The sequence below is a fragment of the Capsicum annuum genome, chromosome 5, assembly GCF_002878395.1.
Source record: "Capsicum annuum cultivar UCD-10X-F1 chromosome 5, UCD10Xv1.1, whole genome shotgun sequence".
Taxonomy (NCBI): Eukaryota; Viridiplantae; Streptophyta; class Magnoliopsida; order Solanales; family Solanaceae; genus Capsicum; species Capsicum annuum.
Window position 1 is genome coordinate 145,569,819 of NC_061115.1, and position 22,478 is coordinate 145,592,296.

Consider the following 22,478-nt stretch of genomic DNA (forward strand, 5'->3'; position numbering starts at 1 on the left):
AATATAAACATATATTTTAGCCTAAACACATTTTACCACCACAAGTTTTAAGTGGTTGGTGAATCATCACTTTTGTGTTTGTCATATAGTATATCTTTCTGTTGCTGCCAAAGATGAAGAGAAACGTATTAATTTGAACCGCATTTGTGGTACGATTAATTTTCTTTTTTCTTCATTCTTTAAAATCTTTCCTTATTTTTAAAGTCAAATCTTTACAAAATCATCGATTACATTTTTAAAACTTTTAAAATTTTACTACTTAAATTTTCTTATTACAAGCTTATATATTTATTTCTAGATTTTTCAAATCTTCTTAAAATCAATTTTAGTTGATTTAGAATTCTTACACTAACGAAAAAAGTATTAGTTGTCAATAATTCTAATGACTGCTTCTAATAAGGAAAGATTATAGGGGATCTTTCAAAAATAGCTATATTTTGCTGGAAAACTCACCTGTCACAGCCATATTTTACATAATTACCATTTATAGCTGTTGTATTTAATTTACGCCCGCTACATTCGATTTTATCAATAGTCTGTATTCATATAAAATATAAATACAGTACCATTTAGTTGTTGTATTCGATTCACAGACGTTGTATTCATTTTTATTTAGTGGTCTGTATTCATAAAAATATAAATGCACTACATATTTAGTCTTGCAAAAACTACTACCATTTTTTTTCTTTTTATTTTTTTTATTATTCTTCTTTTTCGTGTTTTTCTCGATTTTTCTTCTTCTTTTTTCTAATTTTTTCTATTTTAATTTTTTTATTTTGTTATATATTTTTTCTCTCTTCTATCTCTCTTTCTTCTTTTTTTTTCTTTTTTATACTTATTTTCTTTATCATTTTTTTGTCATATTTTATATTTTTTTGTAGTTTTAAAAAATATAACTACTCGAGCACAAGTCATTTATGATAATGTAAATGCCATAATAGTTTATCTATTTGTAGTCACATCGCCATTTATATTTTTGTATTCATCGATACAACTATATTTGTATTTTAAAGTTCGCGCTTGTATTTGTATTTTTGTAGTTCGCATTTATATTTGTATTTTATAGTTCAAACTTGTATTTGTATTTGTTAGTTTGCACCATCATTTATATTTTATATAAGTCGCACTTGTATTTTAAAGAACTGTTTTGTATTTGTATTTTATAATTGATTGTATATTATATTGAATTATATTTGTATTATGATTTTATTGTGTTTGTATATTTAGATTATATTTGTATTTGTATTCTATTTTCGTCGATGTTTTTTTATTTTTAAAGAATTATTTTATATTTGTATTTGTAAGTTGATTGCATATTGTATTTAGTCGTGATTATGTACAATGTATCATTTGTATTTGTACACGAACAAGTAAATGCATTAATTGTATTTTTTTTATTCTAAAATATATAAATATGCAATGTATCATTTGATACAAATGTACCATTTTGTATTTGTATGTCAAAATTATTATTCGTGTTTGTAAATAAATAAATATCACTTGATACTAAGGGTGTACAAACCAAACCGTTAAGTCAAACCGAATCGATGAATCAAACCAAATCGAGAAAAAAATTGACTTATGATTTGGTTTGATTGATTTGGTGTTGGCAAAAAAAAATCGATCATTCGTGGTTTGATTTGGTATTAGCAAAAATAAAATCAAACCTAACCCAAACCAAACCGACATAATATATATATAATTTTAATTTTTTATACGTAAAAAATATTACTTATAATCTACTTTTTGATTATTTTTATTACTTTTTTATATTCAGAAAATAGATATATATTCTTGGGTCTTTAATTATAATATTTGTCCATTAGTAATAAATTAATACAAAACCCAATATTAATATAAAAAGGAAAAATTATATATTATAGACAAAATACTATATTAATTACATGGTATGGTTAATGTTTTAAAAAATTACAATTCATAGTTATTTGGTAGTTTAAAATCATTTTTTTTGTTCTATTGGCTAAAAAAAGGCAACAATGGGAACATCAAAATGCATGTTTATTGAAGATATCTTCGGCAACTTTTTTTTTCTTATTTTTCTCTCAAAATCACTCTAATATCCTTGATTTTACATTGAAGAAACAACAACATTGACAACATCATAGTAGTGTTCTTCAAGAGACCTTCTTCAACTTTTTTTCTCCTTATTTTTCTCTCAAAATCACTTTAATATCACAAGATATCATCCTTGATTTTACTTTGAAGAACTTTTTTTGCAGATTTGTCATCACATAAAATCCGTTTAGAATATTTATTGAAGATTTGAGGTAATCTTTCAGTATTTTTTATATTAGATTTAATTTATTTTTTTTATATATATTTTGCAATCCTTTCTATCATTAATTTTGATTGAGATAACTTAGTTCAATCACTATTTTCTCAATGCAACTAAATTGTTACCAATTATATATTATGTGTCAATTATATATGCGTATATGTATAAGTTGTATATTAATTGTGTATATGATATAATTGTATAAGTAGTATATGTGTAAGTCAATTGTATAAGTCATATATGTCAATTATATAAGTCATATATGTACAAGTTGTTAATTGTATATGTATATATATGCGCATATGTATAAACTATATATTAATTGTATATATGATGTAATTGTATAAGTCGTAGATGTATAAGTCAATTGAATAAGTTGTATATGCATAAGTCATATATGTCAATTATATAAGTCATATATGTATAAGTTGTTAATTGTATATGTACATTTTTTTTTCAATTGTATATCTGAATGTTTGTATATTATTATAGTGTATATTAAATAACTATATATTTGTATATATACAGTTTGCAGAATTTATATTGAGTGTGTACATATACATTTTGCATAGTTTATATACAAATATACAATTCTTGAAATTATAAAAAAAAAAAAAAGAATGAGAAAAGGGGGGGGGGGGGGGGGACCAATAGAGGACGGGAATGGAGGAGGGGACAGAGAAGGAGGAGAGAGGCGAGAAAGAGTGAGAGAAAGAGAGGAATTTAAGGTATAGTTAGATTTTGTAACTATGCAAACTTTAACCATGTCTTGTAATTATGGATTAAAAGTTACCTATATCTGAATTTTTGTCATATAAAAACCTAAAACTCTTCATTGCTTCACTTTACATTTTGTTCATTATTCGTCAAGTTGTGATTTAGGTTTGTTTCTCTTCTTTCTCTTTTTTTTTTTATGAAATTATGTTATAGTTAATTACTTTGTGGAGTTAAGCTTTTAATAAGTTGTCTCCAATCACATTTTATGTGGAGGAAACTTTCAGACAAGCTACTGTGACTAGTGACTAAGAAATTAAACCACTAGGTAGAGATAGTAGTTTAGACGTCTTAGTAATTTGCCAACTTAATTTAAATTGAAACTACTCTATAACCATTGTTTTTTTTTTCTAATCTTTTTAGTGAAAACATTCAATTTTTTTCTTCAATCACATTATAATTGTAAAAAATCAAGAAACCCAAAAAAAATCAACTAAAATCGAAATTAAAAAACCGATTGTATATTGATTTGATTTGATTTATAGATTTAGAAAACCGACATTATTGGTTTGGTTATATTTTAATGAAAAATCGAACCAACCCGATCTATGTATACCCGTACTTGATACAAATACAATTACAAACAAATGAAACCAACGATTTTAAAAATACAAGTACATATTGTATTTTTATGAAAATTTGAATTGTATTAATTTGTATCAATAAATACAACTCGTATAAATAAACACAAACAAATATTCGTAAAAAGAAAATCATTCCTTTTCAATAATTAAAAAATACAAATGATAGTTCACACTTATATTTATATGTTATAGTTCACATTTGCATTTGTATTTTATAATTTTCACTTGTATTTTTATGTTATAATTCGTCTTTGTATTTATATTTTTTAGTTCACACTTATATTTATGTTTGCTAGTTCGCACAAATGAAAAGCAAAAAAAAATAAAAAGAAAAAAAAAGAGAATGTGAGAAAAAAAAAAAAAAAAAAAAAAAAAGGAAAAAAAAAAAAAGGAAAAGAAAAAGAAAAAAAAAAGACAATGAAAAAAAGGCAACGAAAAAGAAAAATTAAAAAAAGAAAGAACAAAAAGGGAAAAGAAAAAATTAACAAAAAATCTGAAAAAAGAAAAAAAAAGAATAATAAAAAATAGAGGAAAAAACACAAAAAAAGGAGACAAAAAAAGAAAACGAAAAATTGAAAAAAGAAAAGAAAGAGAACGAAAAAAAAAGAAAAGAAAAAGAAAAAAAAATAAAAGTAATAGAAAATAGAGAAAAAAAATACATGAAAAGCTATGAATTGTAATTATGAATAATTAATAGGCAAGAGAAGATTATGAATTATAATTAATTAAAACTAGGCTAAATAAGATAATTAGGAGTCAATATTGGCAAAGTTATGTAATTATCCCAAAATTTTATCATAAATATATTCAATTAATTTTCAACTCTTAAATATTAGAAAGAAAAAGTGAAAAGACAATTTTATCTAAAGCAAAGACTTTTAATGAAGGGCAAAAAATTTAAACGACATCTCTAAGGCTTTCACACTTTTAATATATTATAAATTATAGATATAGAAGACAATAGATTATAGATATAGATTATATATTACGTTCATCAATAGACCACGCATCGCACCGGTAAATATACTAACCACTATTAACATATCAAATAACAAGTAAACCATATTTACCAAAAAAAAGGACAAACGATGCAGTGAAATATGGAATATGCTGATAGTGAGCAAATTTATGAAATTATATACAAGGTTAAAGCACTTGAATTAACCTCATAATCTCTACATGATGGGTAAAAAGGTCATTTCCATGTGCTTAGTTCAACCAAAAAAACAAATATTTGCTGAATTGACATTCCAGTCCTTTGAGTGCTTCCAACGGGAATGTTCCTCAAAATCATCAGTGATTTAGCTTCTACGGTATAATCTTTCATTCTGCCAAACTCTAAACAAATAACAAACTCTTTGTGAGAACATCACCTGGGAGCATACTCAATAGAAAGAAACCAGTTACATTTATGTAGAGATGTAATTGTCCAGCTCCAGTGGAAGTACAACTAGAAAGTAATGCTTATCCATTAAGGCAGATAGTACCAGCCATAGAAACCATTAATCTGGACATCAGGATTATAAACATCAAGACAACGCAAAATATGATTTTTTGTGTATAATATCCACACCTCACATTACTTTTTTTAAAGAAATGAGCTAAAACCCCAGATAATTGTTCCGAAGTCAAAAGCTTTCATTTGACTCAATCTGGTTTTCAGTCGCATCAGGACCAACCCAATCAGGCTCTCTTCTATCCATGAACTTAATTCCAGAGCCGACGAGACAGCTCACATTCATTCAGCAAGCATTCGCCTCTTCAAACTTCATATCTTGAGAATCCCAAATTATGAAATTTGCTCAAATAAATGAAAGAACAATCCTAGAGTCCCAGTTACACCCTGAAAGCTTGATATATAGAAAGCAACTGCTAACAGAACAGAATGTCTAGAATATTACAAGCAAGTGATTTACTTAGAAATCCACATCACTGTGCAAAACTAAGTCATCGCTGTAAATAATCAGGCCAAGTCTGATCATCAAAATATGAACCAGAACATGTTAAATTTTTCCTATTTATTTTCCACATCTTACTTCCACTTTCTTGTTCCCCCCTTACCTGACAAGTTATTTCTACTTCTTACATCCCGTGACTAAGCTCGTAGTTTAGGATATAGCATCCAATTTCTCCTTCTGTCCCGCTTTAATTGGAGTTTAAAAGTATCCTTATCTTGAAATGGGATCAACTATATTCTTCGATCTTTTTTCCCTATGACAGTCATGACAATGAAACTTGTCTTGATGAAATACTCGAGCCAATTCTACAGACAAGAGGAGGTTCCTCGGATGGTAAGCACCCCTCACCAAGGGAGCTAAAGGTGTGGGAGCTCCTACTAGGGGTAAAAACAAAAAGTTTAAAAAAAGCCAATTCTACAAATTAGCCTAAACTTCCAGACTGAGCACTCAATGAGGGGATGGAACTACCCTCACATTTTCTCATAGCTGACAATTTTCCTTTACCTGAAGTTATTAAATACTTTGAGCTATAATGATCCACGATCTCCCCTATAGAATTAAAAATTTAAAAATCATCTCTCAACTTCACTAATTAACTGGCCAACTCACTACCTGCTAGGCAAACTGTCGTTATATATGTCTGTGTGTATGTGTTTGAGCGTGTATATAATTGATCAGTAAATTAAGTATCTCACTGCAACCATCATCCGGTGAATTCTGTGGGGTTTGGAATGTGCATTACAGAAAGTAACAACTAAAATTCATTAGTGCACAGGTGCGGAATTGAAGAAGGCTGGTCTAGCTCAATTACATATCAAGTTCTTTCATCAATACGCCAATAGAGAGATGCATCTTTCTATTTCAATCTATATACTCATATTTTCCTTAAAACAAATTAATAGATTTTTCTAATCTAACTTATGCTTGATAAAAGGAATCTTGTCACAACGGTAAGAGCCATCAAATGACCAAGATATCACAGGTTCAATCCATGGAAACCTCTTGCAAACATGAAAGTTAAGGTAGCATATAAGATCCAATGTGGTCCGCCTTCACCAGACCCCGCGCATAGAGGGAACTTAGTGCACTGGATCGCCCTTTTAAGTTTGATAAACAATTTCAACCTTATTTGAAAAATGAGATTAAACAACATACACAATGTGATCCCACAAGTGGGGACAAGGAAGGAGGGGGTGGGGGTGTATGTAGACCTTACCCCTAACCTTGTCTAAGGTAGAGAGGTGGTCTGATAGACTCGCGGCTCAAGAAAAGCATTTTCAAAAACAGGTATGTCAACTACAAGAGTAAAAGCTAAGGAGAAACATTGGAAAAGCAAAGCACTGACAATAAAAATAGTAAAGTGCGACAAATACAAGAGTTAAAACTTTAAAAAAAAAAAAGACAGGCCGATGCACTAAAGTTCCCGCTATGCATAGGGGTCCAGGAAAGGGCCTGACCACAAGGGCCTATTGTACGCAATCTTACCCAGCATTTCTGCACATGGCCTCAACCTTACTAGTTACTTCAACACTCCCCTTCAAATACAAGAGTTAAAAATATGGAGAAAATATTGTAGAAAAGAAAAGTTCTGGTTGTTAGAATCTTATGAATATTCTATATGCATATATATAAATATAGCAAGTAGCTTAATTTACTCTAATTATAATTAGGTATTGATTTGTATTGATTAGGTCTTAATTTGTACTGATCTCTTTTCCTTTTTTTAGGAAATGTAAACTTAGCTATTTAAACCCACTTTATACGATAGTTTTTGTAAGATGAAAACATGGTGCGGGTACCAATTGACATCAAAACTGAGTTTTTCTCTTATTTCTCTTTCAATTCACATGGTAATGGAGCCTGCTTAAGGTCGGCAACATTGGAAGATAAACTTTTAAACTTGTTTTTTTTCTCAATTTATTTTTCTTGGTTGTCGGAAAAGACCTCGATTTTTGGAGGTACTGTGATCAAACCAACACCACCACGAGACTTGGACCATTGGCGTGAGCGTAACCCAGTAAGCTTCACCACCACCAGCCAACCCACGCACCAATTGGATTTTCCAGATTCCGACGACTGTTTCTGTTTTTCAGATTCTGGCCAGATCTGATTTTTCCCATGACCCTTTTTGTTTTCCAGATTCAGACAACTGTTTGCTTCCAGCTTCCTGCAAGTTGCAGAATTTCCAGATTAGGTAATATCTACATTATGTCCCTCAGTTCATCTATTTTTAATTCTAAACCTGTGGTATTAAGTAACCCCAACCACTCCATCACCACTGAACCCTTGATAGATAGTGCAAACTACTTATCTTGGTCTTCCTCTGTTCAGCTATTGTGCAAGGGACGAGGGGGTTCAGGACCACTTGTTAAAACAGGCTAAGGATGTTGATGAAAAAGAGAAGGGCGGGTGGGAGAAAATTGATGCAGAGTCGTGTAGTCTCTATTGATTCGAAGTTGATGCCATTGTTCCGACCATTCTAAACCTGCTTCTTGGTTTGGGAAAAGGCTCGTGGGCTATACTCGAGTGACATCTCTCATTCTTATAATGTTAATGTTTTTCTCGGTTGACTAGTCTTAAAAAGTAAAATTCGGATATGTCTGCCTACCTTGGACAGGTTTAGGTGGGTTTAGGAAGAGTTTACTAAGTTGATGCCCGCTACTCCAAGTGTTGAAAAATAATTGGATCCACGTACGAAGATGTTTTTAGTTGTTCCACATGTTGGACCAGGTTTATAAAAGGCGATCACCTTGTCGTCACTGGCGAGAGGCGAGGCAAGCATATGTCGGCTTTAAGCATCGTCGCGATGACAACTTGAAAAGGCGACACCATGGCGAGAGCAAGAAAGGCGTCACATTTTTTTTTTTTAAATTAGGATTTTAAATTATAAAAGGAAAATTTAGGGTTTTTTATCAATATTTGAACACTTCATTGATTGTTGCGACTGTTGCGCGTGTGAGTTGCAACTATTGTGACTTCTCCGGCGAAAATATTTCTCCTTCACTGACTTTTTCAGCGACTCAAGTAACAGTACATATTTTTCGAACAATATTTCTTCTTCTACTTTCTGCTTTTGATTTTTTTCTTTTGTTTTCTTTTTTTTCATACAACTACAACTCAATTAACAGTACTAGAGCTGTCAAAATGGGTTTGGTCCGTGAGGCCGACCCAACCCAACCCTTTAATTAAATAGGGTTGGGCTAAGTTTTTTCAGCCCAATTAAATGAGGCTTATAAGCCCAACCTCACTTGGCTCGTCAGACTCAGAGGCCTAATCCATCAGCCTCAGAGGTCAGCCCGTGGTCCGAGACACTAAAAGCAATTATTAAATATTTTTAAGTTGGTCCTTTATTTGTTAGGAATTGAAATTTTGTCAATCTTTTGTAACTAGCTACTTATTTTTTATGCATCCTTTGGTTGATACTAATTTTTTGAAAGTTCTTAATATGTGTTTGAAATGATTGGTAAGCTACTTTTAGTTGTGAACTTCAAAAAGTTGCTTTTACTCGTAATGGTTTAGTACTAATGTCTTTGCTTAATGCAACATTTTGTTCTTCAAATTATAGCTCTCTTCTATTATGATCTTATTATGATCTTACTGCTTTTATGTAGATATGTTGTGTATACCTGTATGTGTTATCCTAACCATATTAAAATTTCCCCATAAAATTTGTAGCTAATCATCCTTTCTCTGCTTATTACAGTACATGCCATGAGCTAATTACAATTAAAGCTATTAGTAAGATGCCTGTAACATGCTAAAACTAGTAGGTGACATATTAAAGTGAAAACATAAAAGTTGGTGATTGTCTAGTACTTACAATATTTTTGTTTATCATGTTTCGGGTTACTTCTATTTTTTTAAGGGGCCGACCCGTCCCAAACCGTGGCCCGCTTAGGACTGGGTCGGGTTGCTATTTTAAAAGCTCTTTAATTAAAAAGGCTAGCCTGTCCTAACCCGTTAACTCTCTAGCCCGCTAGGGTTGGGTTGAGCCAACCCACTTTGACAGCTCTAAACAATAATTTATTTTTTTTTGTTCCTTTATTTTTTTTTTTTCGAAGACCACTTTTGTTTTTTTTCAGGCTTACAGTGACACGGTCTGTTTCTAAACTTACAAGTTTTAAAACCTTTTTCTATTTATATTATTTAATATATATTACTCCCTCTGTTTCAAAAAGAATAATCTACTTTCCTTTTTAGTCCGTTTCAAAAAGAATGACCCTTTCCCTTTTTAACAACTTTTTAATTTTAACTTTCCACATGGCATGTTTAAGACCATAAGATTGAAGGACATTTTGGTACATTTGACATATCTTTAATTTAACACCACAAGATTCAAAAGTCTTCTTTATTTTTTTAAATTCCGTGCCAGGTCAAACTAGGTCATTCATTTTGAAACGGAGGGAGTAATTAATTTCGTCATTGTTTGATCATTAAAAACAATTCCAATGGCAGCAGCATCTCAATCGAATAGTAACAAATAGAGGGACATTGGATGGAATTATGGTTTGCAAGGACCAATAAAATATTGGGTGATATGTAACTTTTGTCGACATATTCTCAATGGTGGTATTATTCTGCTCAAGCAACATTTGACAGGTGAAAATAGAAATCTAAAAGCACTTACAAGTTGTCCGGCGAAAGTTAGGGAAGAAGTTAGGGCATATATCGGAAGCAAAGCCGTGGCTAATCAAAGAATCAAAAATTTGAGCCATCGGTTAATATCATTGATGATGATGATGACGATGATATGGATGAATATGAAGAAATGATGCCTCCCTCCAAAACTCAAAGAATGACTTCCAGTGGTGGTGTATCATCCTCGGCACAAACCGTGATGAAAGGTCCTATTAATTTGTATTATCCACAGAAACCCCAACAACAGGGAAGAGTAGGAGGAAGAGGAGGAATTGATGACACTAAAAAGATTTTATGGGAGCAGGCTGTAAATGCTTTTGCAGTATGGATGTATGATGAGGGCATCCCTTTCAATTGTGTCAATTATGCATCATTTGATAAGTTCATAGAGTCGGTAGGACAACATGGCCCGGGAATGAAGCCTCCTACGTATCATGAAGCTAGAGTTACTCAGCTAACAAAAAGAAATGAAGAAAGTAGATGAACTAGTTGAGAACATAAAGGTCAGTGGCAAAAATATGGTTGTTCCATCATGATGGACAAATCGACAATAGCAATGCAAAGATGATCATCAATATTTTGGTGAAATGTCGCCAGGTAGTACCTTCATTGGTTCTGTTGATGCTAGCAATGAATCTACCGCTACCAATAAAATGTACAACTTGTTTGAGAAGGCAATAGGATATTGGACCAGAAAATGTTGTTCAAGTTGTCACTAATAACACTAGTGAAAATGTGAAAACGGGGCAGATGATGAAGGGTTGTGTATCCATATATCTATTAGACTCCATGTGTTGCCCATTGCATCAATTTTATGTTTGATGAAATATTCAAGATTAACCCATATGTTTTAGGTAATACTTAATAGCTCCTCTCTTCTAAGTTCTAACTTTCTTTAGACTTTATAGTTGATGCTTAATACTTATTAAGCTAATAATACTGTAATATCTTTTATAGCTTTCAAGAAGGCCACCAAGGTAGTTTCTTACATTAGTCAAAGGTCGTCTTTGAATTTGACAAAGAGATTCACCAATGAAAGAAATTTGGTGAAACCGGCCAAGACAAGATTTGCAACAACCTTTTTGACTTTGGAAGCTATGTACAAACAAAGGAAGAACTTGAGAGCTTTGATCACCTCTAATGAATAGACTTTATGTAAATGCAAAGTTAGTTTTGGGGAAAGAAGCTACCGCTATTCTTTATTCTGCATGGAAAGGATTACTTTCCGAAGATTGAGGACATGAGAAAATTATTTCAAATGCAGATTATGCAGGGTCACCCTCTAACAAATGATCCACTTCTAGATATTGTGTTCAAGTTGGGGGAAATTTGGTGTCTTCGAAAAGTAGGAAACATAATATGGTTGCTAGATCTACTGCACAACTAAAATATCGGGTTATGGCAGTGGCAACATGTGAACTCATATGGATCAAGCAACTATTGAAGGAGTTGAAATCTGGAGATACTAAAGAAATGGAACTTGTGTGCAATAATCAAGATGCATTTCACATTGCATCGAATCTAGTGTTTCACGAGAAGACCAAGCATATGGAGATCGATTGTCATTTTGTTAGAGAAAAATTACTTTCAAGAGATATCGTCACAAGGTTCGTACAGTCAAGTGCTCAACTTGCATACATATTTACCAAGTCCCTAGCTAGTCCCAGAATAAGTTATGTAACAAGCTTGGTACAGATAACGTGTATGCACCAGCTTGAGGAGGAGCTTTAGAATCTTATGAATATTCTATAGCATATATATTAGGTAATGGTTTGTATTGATTAGGCCTTAATTTGTACCGATTTCCTTCCCTTTTTAATAGGACATGTAAACTTAGCTATTTAAACCCAATAGCTTGAGGAAATAAATCAAGCTGGGTTTTCTCTTATTTCACTTCCATAAAGATAACCCAAGTACGAAATGAGCTTAAACCAAGAAGAATTTTGGTTTCTAACTGGGCTTTGGGCATCGGGAGTTTGGGACTAGCTCAAATCAAACGTTTCCTCTAGTTGTGAAGTCCTTTTAAAATTGTACAAGACAACTCTCGTGCTGTTTAGAATCATCTACCTTGCAAACACAATATCTTGATTGTCCTAGAACTTTTAATTTGTACAACATATACATATGCATACGCACACACGTGCATTTGTACAAAAAGTTTACTAGGACATGAGACCATTCATAAAATAGAAAACAAAATAAATTAAAAGAGCATCCTAGAGCCATAACTACACCCTAAGGGGTCGTTCGATAGAAGGGACGGGATAAGTAAGAATATCCCATGAGGTGAGATATCCCACGGGATTATTTTATCCCTCCCTCCCATGGGATAGTAATCCAACCATTTTAGTACAAATGGTGGGATAAAATAGTCTTGAGATTAAGTAATCCCTTCTACCAAACATGGGATAAGGTTAATCCCAAACTTTATCTCGGGATTATTTTTCTTATCCCTTCTACCAAACAACCCATAAAAGGATGATGTACACATGAACCATCATTACATACTGCAACGAGAAGCAAATGTCTAAAATAATTATTCTAGCAAATATTCATCAAAAACCAGCAAAGCAGTGTTGCACTACGATCTATACCCAGCTTGTGCCTTTTCATCCAACTTTAATGATGAAAATATCATCCCAAATGTTAAGGCGAAATCGGTTGCTCGTGTTTCATCTTTATCCATCCAATAATATAACAACGTAACATGTCTAGATGTTATATTCTAACCAAAACACTTCAATATCAAACCCAATCTTCCAGCGCTAGCACTACACGAAATGGGTAGAACTTCCCCTCATCTATTAACTAGATTTTTCCTTAGCTTACACCTACTTAAAATATTTTATGATACCCTAGTCTACCCTAGGGAAGTACAATCATATTTAACCTTGCTGATTAAGAAGAAGAGCATTTTTCTAGCTTCTAGATGAAGTGCATATTCTGTTTCACTCACTCACATGCTTGCAATTGATTTTAGCAATAAAGTAACACATTTACTTTCACCGACTTTTACCATATTGTTAACTTTTGGTAATCACATTGCTGGTCTATGCTATTTCTATAGGTTTAAATCGGGGTCCTAAGACAAAGGGCAAGAAGTTCTCTATATTTTTCTCATGGACCTGACCCCCCCCCCCCCAAAAAAAAAAAAAGACAAGACGAATATAAATTTTTTTGGAGCTAAATTAGAATTTAATATTATCAATATTAAGTGAGCCGACTGAAAAGACAGATATGTTCAGCGTTATATGAGTAGAATAAAATCAAATTATGTTGATGGCTTAGATTTCTGACAGATCTGTTCAGCATAATATGAGTAGAATTATATCAAAATATGTTAACGATTTACATTTCTGACATTGACAAGTTGGCGGACATTTTTAACCGTAACTGTTAATAGGTATAAAGACAGAATAAGCAGATTACCACAAGCTCATCTTATGGATTTTTGCTGAAAATTATTTGTTAACCTGCTTTTGGGCTTAATCTACTTTAATATCCCAAACTTCCAAAGCAAGAAAGTGTAGAGACATAACCAAAATCAGGATTGGGGCTTGAATTGATAATCATAACCATAATGAGGGATGGGTAGGTTGGGGGCAGGGAGGAACTCGTTATCAAAGTGTGCATCTAGTAAATCAGGAATCAATGAAAGCAGTGATAGGATTTATACCTACAGGAGCAAGAAGCCACACTTTAAATATGGAAGGAAGTGCAAGCGAATATGAGGAGATCCTGACAAGCATATACTGAAGAAGATGAACAAGGATATGAAAAACACAAAAAATGTAGAGCAAACAGATGATGACAATTTGGTAAGAGATAAACGGGAACTCCACAACTTCCTTGATTTTTAGGAACTTCAGTTTAAACATACAAGGATGAGGCTTTAACACTAATTGTCAAAATAGAAAAGAGACTACAAGCGGATAAGGGACAGGAAGGACAGTAAAACCATCCCAGATACTATAAAATCTGATCACAGAAAGAAGAAAATATTGGAATTGAAGAGATTGACATGTTCAATAAGCTGTGATGGGACAAAAGTCAGTTTACATAATAGGAAAAAGAGAGCGAAGTTAGGTAAAGTATAAAAAATATTCTGCAAAATAGAGGCAGAATTGGGTTATAAGATGTACCAAAATCTATGGGAGGCCATGCTGCGGAGAGAAAGGGAAGAAGGAGCAGATAAGGGATAGGCAAGAGAGTCAGGAGACAGAGCACATCACTTAAATAAAAGCAGAATAGGATTTTCAAGTATCACTAGGATTAAATGGATGCCACATATTGGCAAAAAGGGGAAATATACAGGAGTTAAAGCAGTTTTCTGAGGTGTACCTCTTCTTTATTGTATGTCTAGTTAGAATAAGATTTTGTGTTTCAGATTAACAGTTGGTTGAACTTGTTTAGATGTCTAATGTACTCCCTAGTCGTATATTCTCACTTCATGCATTAGTGTAATATTATTTTGAGTTAGAAAAAAACATCCCCACTTTCAAATCAAATTAAGAAAGAAAAATATGATTAGATGTATCTCAAAATTGATTACTTCCTGAAGAGGTTAGTCCAAGTTGTGCAGGAAGTCGCACCACAATTTTCATAATATGCTACTCCCTCCGGACCACTTTACTTGTCACATTTTTAATTTACACACCCCTTAAGAAACTTAAGTGTTTTTGACTGTTTATACCCTTATTTATTACCTTTAATCATTTAAAATGTTAATCTCTCTTCAATAAATATTCTCTTTAATCTCTCTTCAATAAATTGAAAGAGTGCTGATCTAAGCAATCACAACATTAGAGTATGTGCATGTGCTCTTCATTTAGCATGGGAAAATGTTTATCACTTCCAAGAAAAAATTATTACCAAGTGCAAAAAATGTACTTAATTATATCTTGATTTTCTAAAATGACAACTATTTTGGACCATCTACTTTAGCAAGGACGACAAGTAAAATAGTCGACAGAGAGTATTATAATCTGATGACATTTACTTAAAAGGAACCATATAAATTAAAGTAGGCCAGTTCAATTGCTCAATAAGCTCTAATTTGACACTGGACACAAATTAAAATGTACCTGCATCAGCCCCTAAGCTTCTCACACGAAACATTGTCGGCGTTCGCACAATCTTCATCTTCATTGTCATCATTTTCGCTATTGTCCCTTATTTTAGCAATTTCGACCTGCGCCCTCTCAACAATCTGTTTCTTCTGCAGCTCCAACTCCCTCTGGAAATCCATTCTTATCTTCTCCAGCTCCATCATCTGCTTCCTCTTACTATTCTCAATCTTCTCATATATGTGCCCAAACCTTTGAATTGAATCCGCCAACAACTTAGCTGACTCATCGTCACCCTTCCAACCTCCAGAACCCTGCTCTTCCTCTTCTTCATCATTATCCGCATCTGATCCTGCCGGACTATCCCTCATCTCATCCAACACATTCGACCTATCCAAGTACATTCGTGGATCCATAAACACATACTCTCCTGAATCGAGCCCACACCCCAAACCACAATGCCCTTTCATCCTCAAATTCATCAACATATCCATTTTCTTAAAAAATGGCCATTTGCTATGAAACCCACCACCAGTTTTCTCCATCTTCGTTATCTCCTTCTTGTACTTCTTCTTTAGCACATCTAATTGATTCCTACACTCAATTTCACTTTTATCAACACCAATCATTTCAGTTACTTTCTCGGCAACCTCACCCCAATCTTCAGCCCGTAAACTCCTCCGTCCCAGGTCCAAGTATCTCTCACCCCACACTTCTAACAACACAAAACTCTCCTCTTCACTCCACGTTTCCTTTGAACTATGAGAACCCAGACGAGGGGCAAATTCGTAATTTAAGACTAAAGTTTCCAACTTTCTTTTCTTTTTGTGTGTACCTTGAAAAGTAACAAACTCATTTTCTCCAGTGCTAAATTCTTGGTTTTCATTTTCATCAGATTCTTCATCATCATCATAATTGTTATATTGATATTCATTGTTATACTCATCGTAATGGGTATTTCTTGGATAAAAGTTAGGGTTTCGAATTGAGCGTCTCGATGGAAGAGAAGAAGTGTAAATGGCGTTGGGTCTTGAAGGGTACGGAGTTTCATCATCATCAGAATCATTCATATTTACGACTATCATATAGTGGGTTTTTAAGATCCCTGCATTAGGGTTTCCAGTGGAGAATAGCAAGGATGCGTTTGTTTTGATAGAGAGGGGTTCCACATGTTCCGATGAATTTCTCCCAAAAACTTCACAGCACCAGCCAATTGTCACCCACTGTTGCAATTAAATTATTTTTTTTTTTTGAATTTTTCCACGAAAACTCAGAGTCGCTACACTCTCTGTCATAATCTTTGCCCTTCGGATGAGCACTGTGCGCACTGGGTAAATCCCGATAACCTGCAAACCACATGGGGATATACCCAGAAGACATTGAGGAGATCATCCGGGTGGGTAACCGCCCTCCAAACCAACTAGGCTGTCCCGAAGGACTGCAATTAAATATTTGTTGATATATATATCAACTAGCATACGTACCCGCGCAATGTGCGGAATATTTTTTTTATAATTTTTTTATGATTAAAAAAATATTAACTTGTTCATATAAAATTAATTAATTTCTATTGTATAAAATTAAGATAGTTCAAAGTCAATGAAATATTAAAAATAATTATTAATAGTGAAATTACAATTCATACTTAATAACAAACTGCAATTTTAATTGTTTACGTGTTTTGATATAAAAAGAACAATTTCAGTATTAATTAATTTTTAAAAATAATAAATTTTAATATATTAAGTAATCATTAATTTTGTTGTTGGACTTTTAACTTTATATTTTTAATCAATTAAAAGTTTTAATTATATCCCTTACCATCCATTTCATTTTCTTACTATATTAATTCAACTTCATCTGCACTTTTTAAAATAAAATGTCATCTTTCAAATTCATTTTAGACACTAAAAGTACTTAACTTTGTCAATTACAAAACTTCTAATTCTAATACACTCTAATGCGCGCATAATATTAAAATATTATTTCTAATTATTTCAAATTAAAATATCTCGCTTCTCACTGAAATTTTGGTCTATAATATTAAACTATTTTTATTTTGATTAATATAACATACTTTTCAATTTAGCAAGTCATCAAAAGAATGAAACATTTATATATTAAGTAAAAACAACTATAAAATGATAATTTCACCCACAAAGAAATTATTTAGTGTGAGTATAAACGTGTATAACTATTTATATCATAAGTTTTGAAAATCTTCTTAAATATTTAAAATTCATACCTATTTCAAATATCTCATATAATAAATTGAAAAGAAGTGAGCGAAAATTATAGGAAATAATTTATTAAAAATCAAATTTTGTACATATAAAATAATTAATGCAGCCATTTGGTTAAAAATCAAAATAATTATTCAAAGCACTTAGATAGCAAGACCCAAGCCCAATTATTAATGTAAGAAATATCTAGAAATAAAATAGCAAGTCTCTTATTTCTAATCCTGAAGGCAAAAATGAAAAATGAAAAGTGCACATTGTTCTTTTCTTCTTCTTCTTCTTCTTCTTCTTCACATTTTCAATCTGTTGCCATCACTCTATATTATTTCGATTTCGTCAACTATCGTATCTAATCAAGTAATATTTCATCATTTTTGAGTTGTCTTGTTATTTTTCTCTCTTGTTCGATCTTAAGCTTCAAACAATCAAAATTTTAAAATAAATTGTTTTAAACCAAATACAATTCAAGTCGCCTTAAAGTCTCACCAGATACTATGTATTTAGGTTCGAATGGAGCTCTCTCCAAGTTGTGCTTATTGTTTTACAGGTGTTTGAGCTCAGATCTGTTAATGGAAAATATATTTCGATATACTACCTTCTAATCACATGATGAGGTTGTGATGAAGACAAATGAAGTTCTAGAGTTGGTTGGAACGCAGGGTATTAGAGCTTCCCGAATCTTGGCAGGGAAATCCGGTAAGGCATCTCGTTTTGCAAACATGGTCTGCAACCATTGTGGTTTGTTTGTCTCTTTTTGCGTGATTTTCTCTCACGGATCTGAGCTCAAGACCAAAGAATTGGGTGAGAAGAACCTTTGTAAGCAGTTGGCCATATTTTTTTTTGTGAAAATAGATAAAAATTTATTTTTGTTTTAAAAGTAGAAAATGATATTCGGATGTTAGAGTTGTGTTTGGCCACATAATAAATTGGAGTTGTTTTTAATTTTTTTGTGTAATTTGGTGATTTGGTGACATATTATTTTAGGAGAATTATTCTTCATAATTGAACCTCAAGGGTTGTTTGACAGTTGATTTGGAAGTGAATCATGCATGCCGAGTATGGGGATTACTTTGGAATATAGATGTTTAGGTTATTCAGGTTGGTGGCTATTACATTCTGGGGGTCTTTAAGGCTTTGAATCTATATATATAGACAAATATGGACCTTGATTTACTTACTCCATATTAGTTTTTTATGCAGAAATGAGTTTTCTTTTTCTATTGTTTGTGTGCTGGTACTGGATACTAATTTGATTCTTTGCCAGAGGCACATCCTGATATTATACCTACTAATGGAATAGCTATAAAGGAGATATAAGAAAATGACCTTGCTTACCTCAAGAAAAAGGTAGCTTATTCCCAGCTTTACATTTTTCGTATGATGAATGTAATGTTGTCTTAATTTTTTTTGTTTCATTTATGAGATTGTGATGCTCATTTTGGCGAGTATTCTACAAGTTGATGCTGGAGCTGATCTTATTATAAATCAACTCTTCTATGATACTGATATTTCCTCAAATTTGCCAATGATTGTCGCCAAATTGAAATTAATTTTCTCATTGCTCTGGGTATAATGCCCATTAACAATTATAAGGGCTTCTTGCGCATAACTGGATTTTGCAAGACTAAGGTATCCCCATATTCTAGAGTACAAACTTTTCCATATTGTTTATCTGTATGTTTGCTTGTATACTGACGTATCACTTTACTGTTATTGGTAATGCATGGTAACCCCTAAAATATTGATATGTTATATTGCCGGAAGTTCAGTTAAGTACCATAAAGTCAGTGACTTCTTATCTTCAGCCTTAATGATATTCTTCTCAATGTTGTGTATGTGTGCTTAAGTTTTCCTCAATCACTAATTATTGTTTCCTTTTTCATCAATGCACGTAGCCCAGCCACTCTGTATAGTTTCCTTGTATGAACAGAGCATCAGTTGATTCTAATAAATGTCTTCTGTATGTGATCTTGCCAACAAATTAACACATGAAAACTTCTTAAATTAATGTTTTTATATATGTATCAACTATATACAGGTACAAGAATCTTATTGAAAAAGTTTTAAGAGCTAGACTTATTTATGGGAGCCCAAATATGAACAAAACTGTGAGCTTTGAGTACATGAATCATCAATTGGTGTGGAATGAAGTCTCGATAATCATCATTACATCGTCATTATCTTGCAAAAGTTGTATGCCTTTTCATCAAGTATTAAAAAAGATTCGCTAAGAAATTTCAAGATTGTTTCCATCGATAACAATATAGAGTATTACATGGTTTTAAGCTGTTTAACATGCTGCCGAGGCTAACAGAATCCTATATTCATCCTGCATATGCATGCCTTTTTTCTCTTCTTAGGTTGAACTAAGTTCATCTCACAAAGAAAAGTGATTGAGAGAATCTGAGGTGGCAAGAAAAATTAACTGACCTATATCTTGGCGAGGTAACACACAAAGTAATCTCAGGTTTATAGCCATGACGTTGTCTTCATTCTCTTTATTTTTTCAACACATCAGAGATTATATTTTACTCTTGTAGCTCTTCTTTAGAAATGGTTGTTATATATTAAATTGTATTGATATTCTAAAAGGGTGTCTCAAGTTGGGAATTTTTCAGGTGAGATCCAAGTATTTTCCTAAAAAAAGTATTAGCTCAGAAGGAGAAATGAGGTTAATGGAGAGAAGGGGTTTTCTGTTAAGGGTGGTTGCTCCTCTCTATTGTGCCAATGATTTTCTTTTGGCTGGTCTACTCATTAATAAAATAATTTACCTTGTGAAAAAAATGCACATTGAATATGATTGACGTTTAAGATCTTAGTCTTAAACGGTTGCTTAAATATGTGATGAAGCTTCTTCATATTTGAATCAATAAGTGAAATTTTACTGATGCATCAATTTCCAAACTGTAAAAATCCTCCCTTCATACACAGATATTCTCCTGTGTTTACCTGATGGCAATAGCAGCCCCGGTGGATATAGAAGCCCTAACAAAACTGACAGGAAGAGGCTACGTTTTCCTTACCAGTCAAAGACATTTAAAGTGGAGATCAGTTTTGCTGCCAAAATCCCAATGTAGGCAATTGCAAATGCTCTACGTGGTCAAGAGTCAGAGAACTCTCAAGAAGCATTGAGAGTCTTGGATATTATTCTAAGGCAGCATATTGCAAAGCAGTAAGTAGTTGTTCTTTTTCTCTCGAGAGTTCAAGTGTCTCTATTTTTCTTGCGTCATTTAGTTAATGTTCTTGTATCATGGGGTGCCTTTTTGTTAGACAATTCTTTTTCCACAACGATCCGAAGTACAATAAAGTTAGAACTAAGAACCTTTTATAGGTCGAACTACACGGGATCTGTGTATACTTGAAACAAATGGTTTCAGACCATTTATTTCAGTTGCTTATGCCTTTTGCATTGATGTTACTGATATTTGCTCGTTCAGAAAAGTGAAAAGTACGTAAGACTTATTAGTTTTTTTGGGTGAAGAGGCTGAAATATAGTTTTATGTCAGAGTTATTATGGTTTCCCTTCTCAGTCCTTATAGCAGTTTTTAACCATCTATTTTCTACTTTTATATTCAGAAACAATGGTAATAGCATCCCCGGTGGACATGAAAGCCTTAATGAAACTGACAGGAAGAGGCTACGTCGTCCTTACCAGTAAAAAAAATTCAAGGTGGAGATTAGTTTTGCTGCCAAAATCCCAATGCAGGCAATTGCAAATGCTCTGTATAGTCAAGAGTTGGAGAACTCTCAAGAAGCATTGAGAGTCTTGAATATTATTCTAAGGTTATATGCTGCAAAGCAGTGAGTAGTTGTTTTTTTTCTCTCGAGGATTCAAGTGTCTCTATTTTTCTTGCGTCATTTTGTAATACCCCGGGAAATTTTTCGTTGAAATTTTATGCGTAAACATGTTAGGTTCTATCTTCTAGAATAAATTATAAATTTTTCATGCGGAATGTCTTAGATTATGACCCGCCATTGTGTAGAGTATCGAATAATCTTTCCAACGATATGTGGATCATTCAAAACGGACACCTGAGCGATGAGTTATAAACATTCCGATCGAACCGTGAATAGTAGTGAACAGTAAAACGTGCAGGAAAAAGTACTGAGGCCTGGCGTATTTTTACTCCAACTTTAAACAATCATAACTCTTTGTACATAATGATCTAGGTGATCTACCATATATCAATGAAAAGCTCTGCGAGTCCTCTTTCCAGTGAAATTGGTTTCATCCAATTTGTCTATTGGAGAAAAAAGTTATGGTTGATCTACTTCAGCCTATCAAAAGTGAATTTTTGGGTCAACTTCAAACGATCATAACTCCTCGTACACAATGATCTGGGTGAGATACTATATATCAACAGAAAGATATGAGAGTCCTCTTTCTAATGAAATTGCTTTCATCCAATTTGGATATCGGAGTAAAACGTTATGGTTGATCTACTTCAGACTATCAAAATAGTCCACCAAAGGACAGATTCGAGAATTATTTGATTTTTAGGGGCGTTTTAGTCATTTCTCCTCACCCAAAATCTGTCCAAACCCTATATTAAAGCTTATTAGAAGCATTATATGTTATATTTCATCAAATTCCCTCAAAAGAAAACCCTAAGCTGCTACATCCAACTTCAAGAACCTCCAAAGTTCACCATTAATTCTGCAAATTTATTCAAGATTCCAAGTTCCTAGTTCAAGAACTCCAAGAACCATCATTCAAAGGCACGATTAGCATAAAAAAAATGAGTATCAATCTAAAGTTCATCATTCAAGGTATGTGGGGTTTTTCAACAAGAACTTTCTTTCGTTCTTGTGCCCAAAAGTAACTTTCTTTACAAAGGCATGATTTTTATTTGATTTTTATGAATTTGAAGCATGAACCCATATCTTATGATGATTATTATAAAATCTTGATGTTTATGATA

At 32.7% G+C, this 22,478-nt stretch overlaps 1 protein-coding gene across 1 annotated transcript; it reads right to left on the bottom strand.

The window, feature by feature from the left end:
* Positions 1 to 7,414: 7,414 nt before the first annotated feature.
* LOC107871832 (trihelix transcription factor ASIL2) lies at positions 7,415 to 16,539 on the bottom strand. Its single transcript, XM_047412655.1, has 2 exons — positions 15,335 to 16,539; positions 7,415 to 7,779 (listed from the first exon to the last, which is right to left on the bottom strand). Exon 1 carries the CDS (start codon positions 16,399 to 16,401, stop codon positions 15,340 to 15,342), a length of 1,062 nt encoding a protein of 353 aa, XP_047268611.1. The 5' UTR covers positions 16,402 to 16,539; the 3' UTR covers positions 7,415 to 7,779; positions 15,335 to 15,339.
* Between the last annotated feature and the right edge of the window lie 5,939 nt (positions 16,540 to 22,478).